This window comes from Anastrepha obliqua, chromosome 3 (genome assembly GCF_027943255.1).
Source record: "Anastrepha obliqua isolate idAnaObli1 chromosome 3, idAnaObli1_1.0, whole genome shotgun sequence".
Lineage (NCBI taxonomy): Eukaryota > Metazoa > Arthropoda > Insecta > Diptera > Tephritidae > Anastrepha > Anastrepha obliqua.
The window spans coordinates 143,246,084-143,268,178 of NC_072894.1; the positions used below are offsets into that span (position 1 = coordinate 143,246,084).

At 34.5% G+C, this 22,095-nt stretch overlaps 1 protein-coding gene and 1 long non-coding RNA gene across 3 annotated transcripts in view; both read left to right on the plus strand.

Moving 5' to 3' along the window:
• Window positions 1–1,789: 1,789 nt before the first annotated feature.
• LOC129240794 (uncharacterized) lies at window positions 1,790–2,168 on the plus strand. Its single transcript, XR_008582103.1, has 3 exons — window positions 1,790–1,874; window positions 1,937–2,060; window positions 2,131–2,168. It is a non-coding gene; the product is annotated as an uncharacterized LOC129240794 (long non-coding RNA).
• Window positions 2,169–6,750: 4,582 nt separating this feature from the next.
• The window catches only part of LOC129241075 (uncharacterized), a 61,917-nt gene continuing 46,572 nt past the window's right edge, over window positions 6,751–22,095 (plus strand). For both annotated transcript variants that reach the window (XM_054877227.1, XM_054877228.1), the window contains exons 1-2: window positions 6,751–7,077; window positions 20,773–20,888. In XM_054877227.1, the coding sequence (XP_054733202.1) occupies window positions 6,865–7,077; window positions 20,773–20,888 (329 nt within the window). In that variant the 5' untranslated portion in view covers window positions 6,751–6,864. The remainder of the gene's footprint in view (window positions 7,078–20,772; window positions 20,889–22,095) is intronic.

Sequence of the window (22,095 nt, forward strand, 5' to 3'; positions counted from 1 at the left end):
TAAGCGCAAAACACCCACAGATCTTGCTCGCACTGTAAATATAAATAAAATTGTAGAAAACTAAACCACCAAAGACAATAATGTTCTCTTCCAAAGGGAAGGGACATTTTAATTCCAAACCCTAACACCAATTCTTCTTCTTCTTAATTGGCGCGATAACCGTTTACGCGATTTTTGCCGAGTTTAACAAAGCGCGCCAGTCGTTTTTGTCTCGTGTTAACCGGCGCCAGTTGGAGACACAAAGTGAAGCCAAGTCCTTCTCCACTGGATATTTTCAACGCAGAGAAGGCCTTCCTCTGTTACCACCAGCTGGTACCGCATCAAATACTTTCAGAGCCTGGGCATTTGTATCCATTCAAACGATATGACCCAGACAACGTAGCCGCTGGATCTTTATTCGCTGCGCTATGTCTATGTCGTAAAGCTCCAATTACTTCTTGTTAATATTAACAGTTTGTAGTTTATAATGAAAAAAATATGAAAATTAATTCGATTTTATTATAATACTTACTCAAATCTTTAAAATTTGAATGTTTACGATTTTCAACGAATAATAATAAGGCAAAGCGTCAAAATGGAAACGGTGTTGCCGATATAATAATTTGCACCAAAAAATTTAATTCTATTATACTACAATTTAAAAGTGTTTTTATAAAACATTTACGTATACTTGTAAATAATATGTTTATGTAAGATAGTTTGTAATAACACTTTATATATGTATCTTTAAATTTGTAGTAACATGAGCCAAAAGCCCTAGTAACCAGCGCTTATCTTAAGTGGATTAATTATTTATAATTAGTTGTCATGTAAATAATAATAATAATAAAACGGAGCCGATTTGTCAAGAGGAAGCGACAAAGCTGCTTACTTACCTAACCTTCTGTAATTGAATCATGCATCACAAAGACGCAGTGAAGTTAGCTGCTATAACAACAGAGTTCGCCAAAAGATACAAGCTGTGAGATCTAGAAATTTCGATAGCTATTAAGCACATGTAGTGATTCAGTCTTAAGGTGAACGTGTACGAGTATATGTAAAATAAAGTGTCAGAAATAAAGTAAAGCAAGTATTTGACAATCTAGTAATCGAACTCAGAGGGGTTATTATAAGAGATTCATTTGAAGTTTATCGTAAGAAAATTCGTAACAATATATTCATTTGCAGGCATCTGGCAATAGAGTACTGTTGTTAATTCCAATAAATTGTTATTTCCATTTAAAATTGGAAAGTGTTGACATTGATAAATGCCTTTGCATTTAATTTTTATTGAAATATTTCGAATACAAATATAAAAACACGCAATTTAAGTTTTGAAAAAAAATATATATATTATAATGTGCTAAACCATAGTGAAGTTGCCGAAGGTATTATTTCTAGAAAATTCGGAGTTATAAGGTTTGTTCCTGAACCACCCTTAATAATACGTTCACATATAAATAGATGATCTACTTTTTCGTGCTTAACTCCCAATCCGTAATTAAAAAGCGAGATTTCTCATATAAAATTTCTCTCCAAAAATCTGAGATTAAAAAATAATCCTAGATAAGAATCATACTTTTTGTCATACAACCCCTGTGTTATCGATAATTATTGTTACGAATGTGAGGAGAAACATCAAAATAAAAACTAAATGAAATGGACGCCGGCAAAGAAAACAGGTCTGTAAACAAAATTCTTATAAAATGTTTGTTAATTATTATTAATTATGGATTCATTTTGTTATGGTATAGAAAAAAGCCCTAGCATTGGTATAGAGAGGCGGTCGAGTTTCTTTTGGAGTTGTGGGAGGAGAAGCTGCCGCAACTACGAGGCTGCAAAATAAATACGAATGTATATGAAGGTTCAAATACATAATTATCAAATAAATATAGGTAGCTTTGTTCAATAGCAATTGTTATGATGTAATTCTAAAAATAGTGTTCTTGTTTTACAGAGATGTGTAGGAAGTTGTTGGGCCTTCAGGCGGTACCCCATCTGCGTGGGAGTACTACGATAAAGTGCACCATATCCTTGGGAGATACAAATATTTCTACCTAGAAGCAATTATAGAAGAAACTGTAGGTTATTGCGTGAAGCTTTATAGTCGTATGCCTATATTAATTGTTTTTTAATTATTATTTAATAAAGTCAACGGTCTCGTTCCAATTGAGACAGAGGAAGAATGCTCTACAGCAGCACTTCTCGAATGCAAGCACCTTTGGCTGAATTTTCATTGGAATTGCCTTCAAACCCCCCGAAAAAACGGAGAAAGGATAATGAAAATCTCCAGTATGCAGTTTTGGATGAATTTCGGGCGGTTAACCAAACGATTGCCCGAGAAATTCAAGAACTGAAGGAAGAAGCCCGGCAAAATGAGAAGGAACGGAATGCTATTCTCGAAAAAATTTTAGAGGCCTTTAAGCAAAATTTATATATACCACACCAAAAAAGAAACAAACTTAAGATTTTAAAAGAAAAATTTAAAAAAAAAATGTGATAAATGAATGATTTTTATTTTATGTTTACAGAATACGAATTTTAAGTTTACAGAGAAATTGTTAGAACTTTAAGTAGGTTTAATTAATTTAATAAAAATAAATGTATTTAAAAAGAAAAATGTGAAATAAATAACCTTTAAAAGGAAGATAAAAACGAAGCGATTGATTCTGTAACGTATTCTGCGCTGAATTTGTGGTATTGGTGACGTTAAGTTGCGAATTCGAAATTTGTTTGACTTTGGATCCATTTGTTGTTAATGCTATCATTACGTTCATTTACAAAATTGTGCAAAACACAACAATATTTAATTATTGATGTTGCATTTTTTGTGTCGTTATCAATGCCTTTACCAATTCTTCTAAACATTGCTTTCAAGTGACCGAAAGCATTATTATTATTAGAAGGCCATTACGCACTGCGACCAGAGTTGATCTATTGTGCAAGACCTATTTTGTAACCCTAGAGTTTAAGGCTTTTTATAAATTTTAGCACTATTGTGGGTGTGTTGTTCCAAAGATTACATGGAGATACTACGATACCACCAAGGTGGTGAAGTCTTTGTCTGCCCAGCGCAGGACATTCACAAAGCACATGTTCTGAGCTTTCTATATCCATTTCGCAAAAGCGGCAGACATTGGTCTCTGATAGACCAATGTTATTTAAATGATACCTCAGGCTGCAGTGACCTGTGAGGTATCCTGTTAGAAGACGCAGATCTACTCTGTTTAGTGAGAGTAGCTTGTCTGATATTCCTTTGTTGGGACTAAGAAATTGTCTGGCTTGACGCTGACCGGCACAATTTAGCCAGTGTGCAGCAAATTTCCTTTCTTCCCATTTCCTGAGGAATTCATTAATGTGGCTTTTCGTGAGTCCACAGAAAGGCTCAGGACTAGTAAGTTGCATATTTGCTCCTTGTTTTGCGAGGTCATCAGCCATTTCATTCCCCTCATGCCCTTCATGTCCCGGAATCCAGACTAGATTTACTGTGTTGAGGTTTCCTAACATGTTGAGAAGGTATTCTCTACTAGCCGAAAGCATTCTCTACTACTCTTCTAGACTTAGAAAGTTAGTAATTAAAAATCTTTCGCTGAGTCTCCTAGCACAACTACTGGAACATTTGTATTACGTATTCTCGCTGAGGAGAGTGCTTTGAAGAATTTGCTTTTATGTGTCCATAAACGCTTTAGCCTGTTCTTGTTATTACACAATATAATATCGAATTTCGCATGCGTATTGCTGCCTTATTTTTTTGTAACCTGAGTAAACGTCGCATACGGATTTCCTCCAACTGTTTATTATTAGCAGCCAATTGCACAATTAAATTAGCTATTCCTTCTCCTTATATTTTCTTCATATCGTTAATAATAATTAAAGAAACCAAAAACATCGAAATATTCCACCAAAATAATTTCTATGAAGAAAACCCTTTCACAACAGTGTTAACAGCGGATTGTCAATTTTGCAGGTAATCTGCCATATCTGAACGGGTAGATTAATTTGGTGGGCTGAGCTTTCCATTGCTATCACGATATATTTGCTTATAATGTCTAAGTGCGTGGACTGAATTTAAAAATTATAACACGCAAATGTAGTCACTATATCAGCCTTTTGATTTATAGTACTTTTAATACATTACAATTAATAATTAATAGTAATATTTAACGTTTAAAATGCTTACTTTTTTCATAAGCTTGAAAAAATGCCCTATTACAGACGCTTATTTCGCTTAAATATAAACACAGAAAAGTAACAATATTCACTTATAAACATTCTTTATTAAATGAAGATTCGATTTAAAGCTATTTTTACTAAATAATACTCCAAATTCTATTATTACAAATGTTCTCCTAAACGTTTGTCATACCGTACAGAATAGATGTGAGGAGCGAACTGTCAAACGAACAATGAGAGAGAAGAACAAAGCGAAATAAGAAAAATCCAGTCAAACAAAAGGAAACATTTCTTTTATTATTATTCTTATTATTTATATAGGGGCTTTTTTGTTTTCAAATATATACACATGTTACAAGAACAAATATTTTTATAAATACTGAAAGTTTGGAATAAAAATCGTGCGAATAAAAATCGGGCGGTGCCACGCCCCCTCCGCCATCTATTCAAATATATCTCTATATATTTTTTTACACTTCACTAAACATACTTGTATTCGAATTATTTTCATTAAAATTAAATGCAAATGCATTTGTCCATATAATCACTTTCCAATTTTAATCGCGAATAAGAAGATTCAAATGACAACAGTATGGTGTTGCCGGATGCCTGCAACTGAAAACAAAAATATGAACTCAAACGAAGTATTTCAGTTTAATGTTAATGATGGGGATGGGGGTTATTATTCCTCATTACCACACACACGCATATGTCGTTTTAATCAATGGTTTTAACACGCAAAACGAGTTTTTTAATAACGACAACTAAAACCACCTCATTTATTAAACAGACATGATAATCGAGTTTTTGTGGAGAATATCTGATTATAAAAAGCATGAGGACCCGTTTGTAAAATTGATCGAAGCAATACAATATACTTATAAACTGTAATTTTTGGTTTTTAATTACTTTATTATATTTTGCGATATTGAATATCATTGTTTGTAAGCTTCGATGAGTTAAATACGTTCATAACATAATCCAGACAATCGCACTGTTTTTATTTTAAATTTTCTCCTACGACGCTTGCTTTGTATGTTTATATATTCAAAAATGTTTCTCAATTTTAAATTACAGCAAAGAATACTGCAGATTTACAATCAACCCTCCACTGAGCATCTCTGCATACGAACTTCGTTTTTATTTCAGGTGTATGGCAACACCAACTTTTCGCTAAATTAAGCAACTTTAACATTAAATTATTTAAAAATTATATGTTTCCGATGAGTGAAATTTTCAGTTTTAAGATGGTGATACACCCCTCAAGCAACCCCCCACCACTCCGCTTTAAAGGTTTTTTTCAAAGCAGATTACATTTTATTTTTAATTTTAATTTATTTTAATTTTATTTTTGCCCACTTACCTACGTAAAAAGTTCAAACTGAACTGAAATGTATATGCTCATGATGGAAAGAATAATGAGATGGCGCCTATTGTGGTCCCGTTACTTTGCGCTCAGCGAATTTGACAACTAGTTACGTGATTTTAGCTCCAGTATGGCCAGATTACCATTTTCGTAACTTGATTTAGCATTTTTTTTTTTTGTTATATAGTCTCGGAGTTTTAGTTCTTTGTTCATGACATTTTTCTAGCTGTTCTAATTAAAATGTCATGTTTATAATTTTGTAAAATATGCATTTTTTAATAATTATTTAAATAATTCACTCAGTTTTATTTAGCTTTACTGTTTTTTAACATCTGGTGGCATTGCCCGCGATTGCAGGTGTTGTTGGGGTTCTTCTGCTTTCGGCAGTTAAATCTCTCTCTCGCTACTGCAGTGTTGCCTAGCTTTGGATATAAAAACGCACTAAAATGCCCATTCAAAGAAAATAACCCAACAAATTTTTATTGAATCACTTAAAGAACTTTGTATGCGTGACAAATTGTCTTTAAAATGTGTGTTTTTTTAAATAAATGTGTTATGCTTATACTTTAATTTATGAGGTTTTTTTGTTAAGCGAGACTCTTTTGTTAAGGGAACGACTTTTTTGCTATATTTGAAGTTATGTAACTAGATAAGGTACTCTTTTTGTAAAAATGTCAGTATGGTTTCTTTGGTATTTTCTTGTTTATTTTTACAATGAATATAACTCTTAATGCCCTATGTCTCACTAAGCATTGATGACCGGAAGAAACGGTTTTAGTTCGCATTCAATAAATTCAAAGGCTTTTTAAAATGTGTAAAAAGGTTTTCAATCTTAAGAAGAGTTGAGAGAGGGGCATTTAATATTTTTGCATAACCTTAAATGGAGCCAAAAATTAAATTTGCACTTTCAAATTATCAAATTTTATAAGAGTAAAAAAATTTTCATTAGCACTAAAATCTTCTCAGAGTGACCTTTTTTAACCTTTTTTTGTTTATTAATATAGTTTGTTTTTTAACTTAAAGTTTCGGTAGCTTTAAATTAAAAAAAAGAAACAAACACGAAACTTAAAAATTTTTGCATTTTGGGTATAAAAAAGCACTAAATTTATTGCGAAGAGCAAATGGTTGGCAATACTTCTCAACTCAGCAAACGTGACGTCACGTACGCTCTGATGGGCGCAATCTTCTTTCTATCATTCTTGGTATAAGCTCATTAGAGCACAACAATTAATGTTAATCGGTTATCGATTACAAGCTGATACATTTGCCCTTAACTAATAGAATTTGAGTAATTTAATAATATCATAAAGACAGCAAATTAGTTTCGTATTTAACAAGTATTCGTTATGGAGAATGAATTTGATTTTAGTGGATGTGGTCCACTAAGTGCAGTGGTGCAAAGAGATTCCTTGAGTAGTACTGGCTCTTCGGTATCTGCTAGTAGCACATCCAATTCTACAAAGACGGCACTGAACGATTGCTCTGTAGCATGGATAAGTTACCTCAACTCGCTAAATAACTTGTGTTGTGCTGGAAGTAAATTGAGTAGTACACTGACGGTAAGGTAGTCCTAATTGTAATTTTGGCAAAACTTTCCATTACTACCACGATATATTTGAATAGAGGGGGAGGGGGTGTGGCACCGCCCGCTACGTCCATTAGAAAGAGCAAGGTCACACCATTATAACTGTGAAGCTAAATACACACCAGGCAACCGTTGCAGCAACACGGCCATGTTGAAGCAACCGTTGTCTCGTGTGTAGATGTGTTGCCAAATGATTTTCGTGTTGCTGCAACCGTTGCCTGAAATATTAAATAAATTTGATTTTTGGGATAGGTTGCTGCAACCGTTGCTTCGTGTGTATCATTGTTTACTGCTTTTACTCGTTGAGTTCGTTGAACACAATCGAAGAAGGTTCGTGCGGAGTAAAATAAAGTGAAAAAGGAAAAAATGGCAATTGAAAATAATGAAAATTATGTTAATTTTATTAACGAATATAAAAATTTGAGAGAGCTGTGGGATATAAGTAGTGAAAAATATAATAAAGGGTGTTTTTTTAGAGGTTAGCTTTTCAAGATGAAATAAAACGTATATAATTTAATGTTATGGCCAAGAATTTAGCTTTATTATAAATATAAGGGTTTGCCATTATGTTTTAAAAATGATTTCGGGCAAGTGGCCGCCGCGGCTGGCTCGAATAAATTCAAGCCGAGAGGCCCAATTTTCGACCACTTTTTGCAGCAATTGGGGCCGTATGTCAGCAATAACGCGCCGAATATTCTCTTCCAAGACGTCAATCGTCTCGGGCTTATCTGCGTAGACAAGCGACTTCACATAGCCCCACAAGAAATAGTCCAGCGGTGTTATATCGCACGATCTTGGAGGCCACGCCACAGGTCCACGGCGTGAGATAATGCGCTCACCAAAAGTTTCCTTCAATAAATCGATTGTTGCGTTGGCTGTATGGCATGTAGCGCCGTCTTGTTGGAACCAAAGGTCGTCCACATCAACATCGTCCAATTCAGGCACGAAAAAGTCATTAATCATGGTTCTATAGCGCTCTCCATTGACTGTAACATTATGGCCGGCTTCATTTTTAAAGAAATATGGACCAATGATTCCCTCTGCCCATAGAGCACACCAAACAGTGACTTTTTGAGGATGTAACGGCGTCTTAGCAATGGCTTGTGGATTATGTTCACTCCAAATGCGACAATTTTGCTTATTGACATACCAATTCAACCAAAAGTGAGCTTCATCGCTGAACAAAATTTTCTTCGATGCGTCGCGCGAACCGAACCATTATTTTCGTAATAAATTTGCACGATTTGCAAACGTTGTTCAGGTGTAAGTCTATTCATTATGAAATGGCAAACCAAACTGAGCATAAATCAAGTGACAGCTGTCAAAAAGACCAAAAAAGACGAAAAAAGTAGTGCCAACTTGAAAACCTAACCTCTAAAAAAAACACCCTTTATTAATATAATATTCTCTTCTTTTGTTGCATCTCTTCTTCCTCATTTTCGTACAAAAGTTCGTCAATCATAATAAGAGAAGTAATTTTACGCATTTCGTCGATCATTTAAAAAATTTAATTTTACGTATCTTCCGCTTGTACCTTTCCTGCACCACAGTTATACACAATACTGAGATTGAAGCAACGGTCGCAACGTATTTCTTAAACAAAGGCAACACGTTGCTGCAACACGTTGCTGCAACACGTTGCTGCAACACGTTGCTGCAACACGTTGCTTCAACGGTTGCCCCGTGAAATCTAGCTTGAAAGTCCCAACTTCCTAGGGTCCCTATAGAACCGCCAGGAGAAGTTTAAAAATTAGGTTTTTTCGGCCGCATTTGCAGTTTGTACTGAAATACAGTTAAAGAGAAGTGTATACAGCAGTCGTCAACCCAGCAAGCATTTAACTTACAGTTGGTGAGATAAATAAGTATACAGGAGCCTGATTTATGGAATTATTTGACGCTAACGCTTTCCTTAATATGTAATCAAAAAATTTTACACATGGTAATTGAGTACTGGGATAAGCTTTCATATGCGCCTTAATTTAGCTGTAAATTTTAGGTACCGTTGTCCACGCTTTGCTTTGCCTTTGATGGCAGCGAAATTTATGTCACAAAAGTTAGTATACAGCAAACGATTGTTCAGTTAGCATAACATTTATTTTTACGCATTGATTAAAAAAGTTAAAACTATATATTAACAGGAAATAATCAAAGTGAGTATAAAAATTTAGAGAAGTACGTTTTGTATTAATTTTTGCGACATTTTTAGTAATGGGACCAAAAGGAAAAGAGCTTTCTGATGATTTAAAAAAACTGATTATAAAATATCACAAGGAACATAAATCATTGCGAGAAATCGACCGTTTGATAGATAGGAGTTTTGCTACAGTTCAAAAGATTGTGAATAAATATAAAAGTGCGGGAAACACCACTAATAAAGAGCGTTGTGGGCGTCCGCCGCTCTTAAGCCCCAGAGAAAGCAAAATCAGGACAAACCACAAAATAAGTGCCCCCAAATTGAAATCTCACGTTGAAAATGAGACTGGAAAACAATTTAGCACCCAAACTATTCGCCGGGTTTTGCATAGTGCTGGTTATCATGGGCGCAGTGTTAGGAAAAAGTCCTTCGTGAGTAGGTCAATCGGAGTAAACGGATTTCATTCGCAAAAGATCATGAAAAATATGACCAAACGTTTTGGAAATAAGTCATATTTTCTGATGAGTGTAAGTTCAGTATCTGTGGATCTGATGGCCGCGAAAAAGTTTGGAGAAAAGTTAACGCGGAATTGGATCCAAACAATATGACCGGCACTGTGAAGCATGGGGGGGCTCTGTGATTGTTTGGGGATGTATGGCTGCGAACGCGGTTGGAAACTTGGTCTTTATCGAAAATGTGGACCGATATGGTTACTTAAATATTTTGAAAAATATTTTAAAAGAAAGCGCTATGAAATTGGGCCTTGGAGCAACGTTTATCTTCTAGCAGGATAATCACCCCAAACACATCCAACATTGTACGAGAGTGGCTGTTATACAATGTGCGAAAACAGCTGAAAACACCGCCACAGTCCCCGGATACCAACCCAATGAACATTTATAGGAACATTTAAAGCGACAAATACGTAAACACGACAGTTGGTTTCCACGACAGTCGGTTCTACGTTACCGAAACGACCCGGATTTATATCCGGCCAAGGACTGTCACTCCAGCAGCATTCACCGTATGTAAGTATGGGGAATGTTTATGCTGCTACAACAACAACAACAACATAAACAGCCGATTAGAAATAAGGAAGAACTGAAAAACGTCCTTCAAGGGGAATGGAATAAAGTACCACCAGCTGTAACTGAAAACTTGGTGAAATCAATGCCATCACGACTTAAAGCGATTATAAAGTCTAATGGTTATCCTACCAAATACTAGGATTTGATTTTAATTATGTTTTTGATTTCACAAATTAATAATATGATGAACTGTATACTTACTTTTGAGACCTGAATTTTTATAAAGATTAATATAAAAAGATATAATTTTGTTCCTTTTTAAAATTTTGTCATTATTTGGATTAAGTATGATTTTTGTATTTCATTCATGTAAATAAAACACAATTTTGTTACAACTTAGGTTGTTTGAAGGAATCGATTGGAGGAAAATTGAAAACGTATCCGGTGTATACTTACTTCTGGTCATTTCCATTGTGACGAGTGTGACCGTGTTACTGACATTTTTCGTTATAATTTTAGAATTTTAAAATGTTACTTAAATTAAAAGACACTAATCTCAGCCATGTGAATATTAAAGTTGTTTGATACCAAGTACATACTGAAAATGCATCATTTCCGACCATAGCTGCCATTTGAAGACTGTGACGGGTGTGACCTTACATATTTAAGCTTTCAACAAAACTTTACTTTCATTGAAGTTTTTGTAAAATTTCCCAAAGAATGCGTATAGAAATGTTGGAGGAGCACATTGTTTGAAGTCTTTCTGGTTGTATGTCATACTTACTTTTCTAAAAAAATCATATTTTTCTTTAAAAAAAAAAAAGCTTAAAATAGGGACGGGTGTGACCTAGTATGAAAATTCAAAAATTTTGCTGAACTAAAACTTTTTATTGAATCCAATTATGAATAAAAACACATAAAATAACATTTCATTTTTTTATTCGCTATCATTGACATCACAATACTCTAGACCTGTATTTTTCAAGGAAATTTGTTTAAATTCAGATAAATATGAATAGGAAGCATATACAGAGATCGCATCTGCTCTTTTAAAGGCATGCATTTTTTGAAGGTTCTTTACCATTTTAACGCTTTCCCATCTTTCTTTTAAGAAAGAACTATTCTGATCGATGTCGTCTTTTGATGCGTAAAAAACATTGATCTTATTCAATTTGTGTTTTCCAACAACAGTCCAGCGGTGTTTTCATAATACATTCTCTAGCTTTAATGGCTGTCCATAATGCTCTTTTTACTGTTGCCCACATACCACCTACTGCGCCTTTACTATGGCCTGTAGCGAAAAAATTCCATGTCACTTCTAACCCAAAATCCTTAGGAGCATGACATATGTTGAAAATGTTGTACCTATTTTTAAATTGAAATGCACAACCATCTGAAAAAATGTGTACAACTTTCAAATCAACCTTTTCCTTAAGGTCACTTGTAATCATTTTTAAGAATGCCCAAACACTGTGTTTGTTATGAGTTAAATCATCACTGATAATAGCGTAGGATTGTGTGAAATACCGTCTTGATATCTAACTCAGGTGCATGCTGTAAAAACAGTCAATTGTGGATGCTTCCAATGTGCACTTTGTATTTCGTCTTGGAAAAATATTGAAAAGTTTTCAGCGAAATCTACTTGCAGAACCACTTCGTTTTGGTTGGGTATCGCTTTCCTGTCTTGGAAACATTGCGCTTGCATATTGTTGACTTACCAATGTGTTTTAAATTGATCTAGATTTCATTGAAAAAGCTTCAAGAATTCTCCTACAGCTGCTTCCTTAGCAATTATATGGAAACGCCCTTCTTGACTTGTCCAATACTTCCACGACACTATCATATTTTCATTGTAGTTTAATGGTACCAGATCATATAGGTATATTATCACAATAGAGGCATTCGTTTCTCATACATACAAAACTTTTGAAGGACTCTCCGGTATAGTGAAAAAAGTTGTATGAGGAACATCTGTCATAAACTTAATGTTTTCATGATAGATGCAAAGGCACATATTGAGGGGAGTTTCCGCCACTAGGCACACATTTAGCGGCCGATAATTATAAAATTGAGATTTACCAATTTTAATTGTTGGATTTTCTTCCTTAAATAAACTATAGCACTCGCCCACAGTCATGTTGAGGTATCGTTTTTGAACTGAGGGCATTATAGATTTGCAGTTCATATTTTTCTTTATTTTTTAAGTTTTTTCCTTTGTTCTCGCTTTCTGGTTTTCGAATCAATTAAAAAAACAAGCACTTCGCGTTTATGTGACGGGTGTGACCAAGTATTTTATATTACTGAATTGCCAAAACGCGAATAAAAAATTAGTAAAATGTCACCAAACTATTTACTACGCATACTTTGTTATCATTGCAAAGTATCAAGTGATTATAATGTACAGTACCAATTTAATTGAACTTTTTCAATTTTTAGTGGGACGGGTGTGACCGAAAATTTTAAAGTTTTAAAAAATCGATAAAAATTTTATTTTACAATGTAGGGGAGGGGGCCCAGTTGTGACGCAGGCCCAGTTGTGACGCAGCTAAATATTTTTGACATGCGGTATGAAAATGACAGTTTGAGCCCTGCCAATCATGTTCGTTTGACGTTCAGCAGTTTTTGTGCAGACACCAACGTTAGTAGTCGCATTGTGTATACACGCACCAAACATCGTGTTGAAAATCGTGCGAAAAAGTTATTTTGATTTTTTTCAAAGTACCAAAATTTTGTGAAATTAACAGTGAAAAGGCGAGTGTAATGCATCAAAATATTGTATTTGCCGTATATTTTGTGATTCTATATGGATTTATGTGATTATGTGGTGTCTATAAAAAACTTGCTTGTCATACACAAAATAGCATCGTGACCCGGTTGTGACTCAGCGGGTGGCCCAGTTATGACGCACCTTTTTTTTGCACTACGATCATATCATCATTTGCTTAAAGCTGTTGCCGCTGAAATTGACCGCTGCCAACTCGATCAATTGCAACGTATGCAAGCGTTCAGTTCATTTGAAGTGCGCCAACATGCAGGCAAGTTATTTCACTTGCAAACACTGCGAAAGTGACGTGGACGACGACTAGGAATATTTAGATGACGATGATGAATAAAAATCGTTGTCATTTATGGCCATTGAAGGACATTTTCTTTTGTATTTTTCATTATTTTTGCCATTGAAAGCCTTCAAAATAAATAAATCATTAAATCACAACAATTGGTGTGACATTCCTTTCATATTTTCTCATTTCCAGTAAATTTCTTGAGGTGCGTCACAACTGGGCCACTTTTTTTTGTCCTAAAAAAAGTTATCCTGAAAAAATTTGTTCCAAAATTTTTTGAGTAACTCAAATAAACATACTTTCTTTGGAGAAAAGTTGCGTTTGGTTAATAGTTAAATGTTAAACTTCTTCATTTTTCAATTTGCGGAACTGAGGAAAAAATTTTAATTTTTTTCAAAACCCGCGTCACAACTGGGCCCCCTCCCCTACCATGTCGAAACTTTGAAAGAATGGACGCAATAGCATATTATATTCAAATATAACGGGGTTTTGTCAATAGTCATAAAGGAAGAACAAGAAAATGTAAAATAAAGACACATCGTAAAAAGAATGTAAACTCACTTTTCAGTATAGGCGAAGTTCACAGTGTTGCCAAACTTATTAAACTTAAGGCAAAAATATAATTTTTGATTTTCCCATATATATTATTCTCTGGTAGACATTATTTGACTGAATTTAACTAAAAACAACTAAATTGATTCTTTTCTGCATAGGCCCGTTTTAGGTGGAATTTACCAAATGTGAATGTAAGTTTGTTTGTTACGCTTTCACGCCAAAACTACTTAACCGATTATTATGAAACGTTGTACACATGTTTTTGGAGGTCTTAGAAGTAACATAGGATACTTCTTATTAAATTTTTTTTTTTGAATGATAAAAAAATTGTTTGTCAAAAAATCTCAAAATTTCTATATTTATTGTTTTTTTATTAAACAATTTTACGAGTATTTAGCTTGCCCTTATTTATTTGTTTGTTTGGGTCAAATTTATTAATTGGAATTTTACCCTTTTCTTGATGACAGATTGATCTGATATTTGGTTTTCTTCTCTCATTTTTATATTTTTATATAAAATATATAAAGTTTTGATTTTTGAGGTTTGGTGTCATTTTTGTGGTTAGATGTCACTTGATTATTTTAAATCTTACCACTGATTTTAATTCTTACTCTGTTCTTCTTTAAAAATGCCTCGGAAACGGAAATCTGATATATTCAAAAATTCGTCGCGGCTCCGTACGGCAAAAGTTGCACGAAATCAAGAGTCTTCGATTCACGCAGAGCTGAGAAAACAACAACATCACAGCGACAAAGGATTTTGAGAGCAACTGAAACGCCTTTTCAAGCACAAGTTCGCTCAGAAAGACAAGCTGAGCTGCAGGCAGCTAAAAGAGCAATAGAAACCCCCGAGCAATCGCAGGTCAGAAGAATTCATAATACAGAAATGCAGAGCATGCGCCGTAGAAATTTTATAAGTAAGGAGTGGTCTATATTTAATGGTACTGGATCTCAATATGATCCTTCAATTGAATATCATAATCATCCCTTAATTGTTATTGGCACAATGGATAAAAAATGTCAGTATTGCGATGCTTTCAAGTGGAAAGATGAAACTGCTGGAATGTGTTGTTCCAGTGGTAAAGATTCACTTCCAGTACTTGGTGAACCAGAAGAGCCTTTAAAAACTTTATTGTTAAATGTTACAATGAGTCAAAACAATTCTTAAGCAAAATAAGAAAGTATAACTCTTGCTTTCAAATGACATCCTTTGGAGTTGATAAAGTGATAAGAATGCTCGGATTTTCACCAACTTTTACTGTACAAGGGCAGATATATCATCAAATTGGATCACTATTTCCGAAAGAAAATTCTTAGCATACATTTTTGCAAATTTATTTTATGGGTGATGAACAGGAAGATCCACACATCTGTAATTTCAGTAAAAATAGTTCGCGAGGTAGGATGCTGCGAGAATGTAAGCTTTTAGTGTGGGATGAAAGTACAATGTCTCACAAGAAGGCTATAGAAGCTTTAAACCGGACTCTCCAGGACTTGCGAGATAGTTCAGATATAATGGGAGGAATGATAGTTTTATTGGCTGGTGATTTCCGACAAACCCTCCCAGTCATTCAGAGAGGGACACCAGCAGATGAAATTCAAGCATGTATTAAATCATTATGCTTATGGTCGAAAGTTGAAAAACTCAGCCTGAAAACGAATATGAGAGTTCATCTTCATAATGACGTGGTCTCGGGACTTTATGCAGAAATGTTATTGAAAATTGGTGATGGTTGTTTAGACGTTGACAAAGAAGGTTATATATCACTATCAAGAGAATTTTGCAATTTAGTAGAAAATGATGTGGATCTCATCGCTCATGTTTTTCCGGAATTGCAACAAAATTTGAGTTGTGATCAGTGGTTGTGCGCAAGAGCAATATTAACGCCAAAAAATGAAGTAGTTTCTACGATCAACACTGACATTTTAAAAGAGGGGCAAGGAGAAATGAAGGAATATTTATCAATGGATACAATTATGGATATGGAACTTAGTACTTCATATCCTATGGAATTTTTAAACTCTCTTGAACTGTCGGGTATACCGTCACATAAAATTCAATTAAAATTGAATGTACCAGTGATGCTTATGCGAAATCTAAATGCTCCTCTGCTATGTAATGGAACAAGGCTTCGGATAACAAAATTGGGGCAAAATATACTTGGTGCTACTATTTTAACAGGTATGGGTAAGGGAAAAAGTGTTATCATGCCTCGCATTCCAATTATTCCCACTGACCTCCATTCCAATTCAAAAGGGTTCAGTTTCCCGTCAAGCTTAGCTTTGCTGTTACCATAAACAAAGCACAAGGGCAGACATTGCAGGTAGCGGGAGTGCATTTAGAAAAGCCATGCTTCTCTCACGGTCAACTATATGTAGCATGTTCGCCAGTGTCTAATGCCCGGAACTTACACATATTTGCAAAAGACGGAAAAACTTATAATATAGTCTACAAAAATATCCTAGATTAATACTCTCCATTATATCTTTTTGAATTATAAGAATTTAAAATTATTTATTTTTGTTAAGGTGAAATATTATATTGTATATTTAAACATTTGTTGTTGTAATTAAACTTAAAATAGTTTTTGAAACTCATTGTATATAGTAATTTTTAAATACTAAATCACATTGATTCAGTCGTATTGAAATGTAATGATCTTTGATATTTATTTAAGGGCTTCAACGCGAGCGAAGCCGCGGGTAACAGCTAGTACATATATAATTTAAAATTTACACAATTTGTTTCTTCAAAAAGAGTGGACAAATAATAGTGCAAATGACATACAAAACACTCAAGGTCGAACTCACAGTGAATGTGATTTAAATTTACTTGAAAGTAAATTATAGAACCTGCTGGGAAATAAAAAATAAAATTATAGAACCTGGAGGGAAATAAATGAAGGTGGTCGGAAATGTCTAGTCGACATTACTGCCTTGTGTAAATGTTAAAACGGAGGGACCTATAGTTTTAAGCCGACTCCGAACGGCAAATGGTTTTTATGAGGAGATTTTTCATGGCAGAAGTACGCTCGGAAGATTGCCTGCCGGGGGGCGACCGCTATTAGAAAAAACGGTTTCTATTATTTGATGTTCATGCATGAAGATTTGAACCTACGCAATCTCGAATGGAGTGCGCACCAATCGATTCGGCTACGGCTAAATGTGATATACACATGGTAGAAAAAGTCTGCGTTCACCCACTGTTATAAAGTATTAAAATAATTTAACGTGTTTATCTTAAAACTCTCAGTTATTTCTTTTCACTTATTTCAAAGAAAATTATTCGTAGAGGGTATGCACAAAATTTTTTGGAGTTTGAGCTGCGTTACGGATTTCACGGCAGAGTGGCCCGAAAAAAACCCTTCGTATCGCGAGTAAATCGACTTAAGCGGATGGCTTTCGCCAAGGAATACGTAAACAAGCCACCTGAGTTTTGGAATAGTGTGATTTTTTCAGATGAGAGCAAGTTTTGCATTTTCGGGTTAAAAGGTCGTAAAATTATTTGGAGGAAAAACGGAACGGCACTTGGAAAGCAAAATCTGGTACCTACGGTAAAGCATGGGGGAGGAGGTGCCATGATATGGAGGTGTATGACTAGTTCGGGTGTTGGAAATATACAGTTTATTGAGTCGATAATGAACAGACATGATTATCTCGATATTTTAAAAACGAATTTGAGAGAAAGTGCAATCAAACTGGGACTCGGTGAAAGATTTGTTTTCCAACAGGACAACGACCCGAAACACACAGCAGAGGTTGTTAGGTTGTGGTTGTTGTATAATGTTCCAAAACAACTTCGCACACCCCCACAATCACCTGACCTTAACCCCATTGAGCACTTATGGGACGTTCTAGAAAAAAAAATACGAGAGCGTGCAATAACTAGCAAGGAAATGCTTAAGAACGCGCTTAAAGAGGAATGGGAAGCCATAAGTCCAGAAATAACAGCCAAACTAGTTGGATAAATGCAAAGACGCCTTCTAGAAGTCATAAAAAGGCGTGGATATCCAACTAGCTATAAATTTTAAAACATTTCTATGATCTTAAGCCTTTTATTTTATTATTATTGAAGTGAACGCAAACTTTTTCCGTTTAGTTTGAATGGCCTTTTTAATTTTATGTGATCTCATTTTAAATTTGATTTTGTTATTGGTAGTGAAATATGTGTGATAGTTACGTTTAAGTTAACTAAATAAAACTCGTTAAAAAAAATTTCTGAAATATTTATTGTTTTGAACTTTTTCTAATGCAAAGAATATTTGCATAGGTGAACGCAGACTTTTTCTATTGTACTATGTGTATAAGTAATACTGCGCATTTAGTGCTTTGGTTTTTCATTTTTCGATTAGTGTTCTAGGTCGCACATATTATAATAAATGTAGATTTGCACATAATTAGTATTCTATTTGGAATTTTAACGTTGTTGTCTGAAATTTGGAACAAACGTCGTAAAAGTATTTTGGAAATGTTGCTGTTTCGCGACAAAACATACTGACGATAAAATCATTCAAACAGATTTTTTTGTGGCTTTATTTTTGGTTGTATGGATGTCAAAGTGTTCTGATTTGTTTATATTCTGATTGAAATTAATGAAGTTCGCGCATAGTAATCAGTTAATTTGGCATTCGAACCACCAAATTGCAAAATCAAAATACATACACAGTTTCATCTGAGCAACTACTGCGTATGTATCATTGTCTCCCGCCGCGACTTACGATTAGTGTATTAGTTTTCCTGTTTTTGCGTAACACTCTCCAACAAATCTTGAAACAACAAACAAACAAACCAAGTGGATAAGCCAGCAGATAATTTTAGTCCGTCTAAATAAGAACGGGGTCGATCGATCAGGTTGAAGGATTTGAATCCTGGCCAATATCTCGACACGCCAAATTTCAGAAACTCTCTCTTCTTTCCATAAAACCAAACTGATGACTATACGTTTTCTAACCATCATCGCTGTCATCAACTCAACAGAGCAAGCGAAATCGTATTAACGTATTCCAAATTGAAAAAAGAGTCAAAGCCATATCACGCGATTATACAGGTGTCACCTCGCGGAAATCCGACGAACTCCTGCTCAAAACAAACAACTTGAAAGATGTGCAGATCTTCCTCAAAGCTATGCAGCCGCACGATTTTTGAAAATTCCCGTCACAGTCCATACCGGCCTAAGTTTTTCGTTCATTTTTTTATTTATTATCAGTACAATTAAACTTATGAATTAAATGCGGCCAGCAAAGCTATAGTGGTTGTTTGTAGGTGAATACGGCCATTCTGTATATAAACTTTTAAGTAAATGCAATGCGTGCATATATGTAGCAGTCTAATATCGGAAATAACAAAATTTATAATATAATAGTACTTTTAAAATAGACTAACGGAAATTACAAAGTTATATTTTATTTTTTCAATATCGTAATATATTTAGGACTAATCATGAACGCAGCATAACATCACTCCCTACTCGAGAATAGTTAGAGAATTTTAGTAACCATCTATTGCGACAAACAAAATATCTTTAACGTTCTATGTAATTGAAATGATTCCATTCTTCAAATAAGTACTTAATCACGTTTCCAACTTTGTGACTCCCCATATTAATTCTCCTGAAAACATGGTGGGAAAATTGTTTAATGATTGAGAATTAGAATTTTGATTTTTTAAATATTCAGTAATCAATTGTGTTTGAATTTAATAAATCGAGTCAGGCTGTATAATTGTTTTTTTCTTGTGAGAAGATTTTACTAATTGTATATCAAGGTTTATTGTAATTAATCTTCCGTTTTGCGATTCATTTAAATAAAATAAACTGATGACAACGGATGTCAATATAGTATATTATATTCAGCTTAAACCTAGAAATTAATTTTTGATCGTGTAACATTGTTATGCTGAAAACAGTGACCGACGCACGCAGTCCCTTACCACAAAACTGACCAAAACTCATCCCGTGGGGAACAACTGCGTTCTTTTAGTTACATATTTACACAATACATCGGTTTTTTGTGTGTTTTGGAGTTTGGTTGTATATACACAATGTTGCCATTGATATTTTTGCTTACACTTTCACACATCCGCGTTATTAGTTACAATCTTTCATTGTTTAATAAACCAAAGCCAAAAACCAACAAATTCAAATAGTTCATATATCTATAATTAACATTATTCAACAGAGTTTTTAAATTACTTTAATAAAAATTATAATTTTTCTAAGTTTATTTTGTAAATGATTTCGTTTGGCAACACTGTGTGGTGAGAGAGCAATCAGATGACAGGGTTCTACGAGATTTTTCAAAAATCGTGAAATAAAATCTACGATACGGAAGTAAGGAGTTTCTTATTTACATGGGGTTCTCATTAGTTTGATCGTAACAGCTGACAGGGGACTCCGTTTACGTCGGTCACTGTTTTCAGCATTACTTCGCTTACGCTACAATGCGCAAAGAATTAATAGTGGGGTTTGATAACAAATTAGCCTTGGTCTGCCATCAATCCAAATACACAGCGTAAGCGAAAATTGTATTCCAATTCTCGACTGCTTTCTTGTAAAAACAAGGAACAACTATTTCGGCGGCTGTCGTAGTGGATCAGAATCGGATGGACTACAAAATGTCAGAAACAATTAAAAAAGAAAACCAATTTTAACGCTGAAAAGCATCCGGCCTTATCGGGAGTTTTAGGTGAGCATTTCCGTAAAATGTTGCACTGGAAACATTGTTATATGTATATCTTGTTACATTACAAATACAAAATATAGTTTTGAAATGCTAATACAAAAAAAAATTAAAAAAAAGAATGTGTTTTATATTAAAAAGAAGCTCTGGTAATAATTACCATTTGTCTAAACCCGTTTTTTCATTGAGTTCCGAACTATTTTTCTATTTATAGGTACTGGAGCAATGTGGACTTTTTGGAGACAAGACTACTAAGTCATATACTGAAAAAAGTTTTTTTCACAATCACCCATCTTCTTATTTAACACACTACTGGAATGATTTAGCCAGGTAAGCTAAATAAATACAATATAATTTATACAGGGTTTGTATTAACCTCTTCGTAGCAGCAATATTACCGAAATCATTGCTCTGCTCTCGTTACTAATCCGAACTTGAATAGATGAGTAGTGAAGCCGCTAGCGTAAAGCTACGGGCACACTCTCATGCATTTGCTGTCCAGAAGCTTATATGTGTGCGTGTCGGGTGACACACGTACTTGTTTCGTGTCACACATACTTGTTGTCGGCTTTTGCATGATGAAAATAAAAAAAGTGTCATGCATATAAACTGCTGGACAGCAAATGCACGAGCGTGTCGCCGTAGCTTAAAACGCGCGATCAATTGTTTTACTCCGCCCCAAGTTACGTTTCGTTACTGCTAGTAGCTCAGTGTAAAAAAAAATGTTCAGTACTCTCTGTAGTTCAAGTAGTAGCAGAAAACTTATCCTGAAAACAGTGACCGACGTAAACGTAGTCCCCCGTCAGCTGTTACGATCAAACTAATGAGAACCCCATGTAAATAAGAAACTCCTTACTTCCGTATCGTAGATTTTATTTCACGATTTTTGAAAAATTCCGTAGAACCCTGTCATCTGATTGCTCTCTCACCACACGGTGTTGCCAAACGAAATCATTTACAAAATAAACTTAGAAAAATTATAATTTTTATTAAAATAATTTAAAAACACTATTGAATAATGTTAATTATAGATAAATTAACTATTTGAATTTGTTGGTTTTTGGCTTTGGTTTATTAAACAATGAAAGATTGTAACTAACAACGCTGATGTGTGAAAAAGTGTGTAAGGAAAAATATCAATGGCAACATTGATAGACAGATAGTAGACAGAACCAAACACATACATACACAAACCGATGTATTGTGTAAATATGTAACTAAAAGAACGCAATTGCTCTCTACGGAATAAGTTTTTGTGCTCGTTAGGGGCTGCGGTAAGGGATTGCGTACGTCGGTCACTGTTTTCAGCATTAGAATCGGCCGTAGCGCTTCTTGCGAAATTATTTATGTGTACTCCAGCTAGCGCTACTACTCTCACTTCTGATGCGCTACTACTACTCCCATAGCTGCTACTTGAGCAGTGTTCGTTTTTGTTTTGTTAAATACATTTTAGCTGCGTTTTTGCGGAGGCAAATTATATTTTATTATGTATGTATGTCTATAATGTGCCATATAGTGTTAATTCACGTTCTATGTC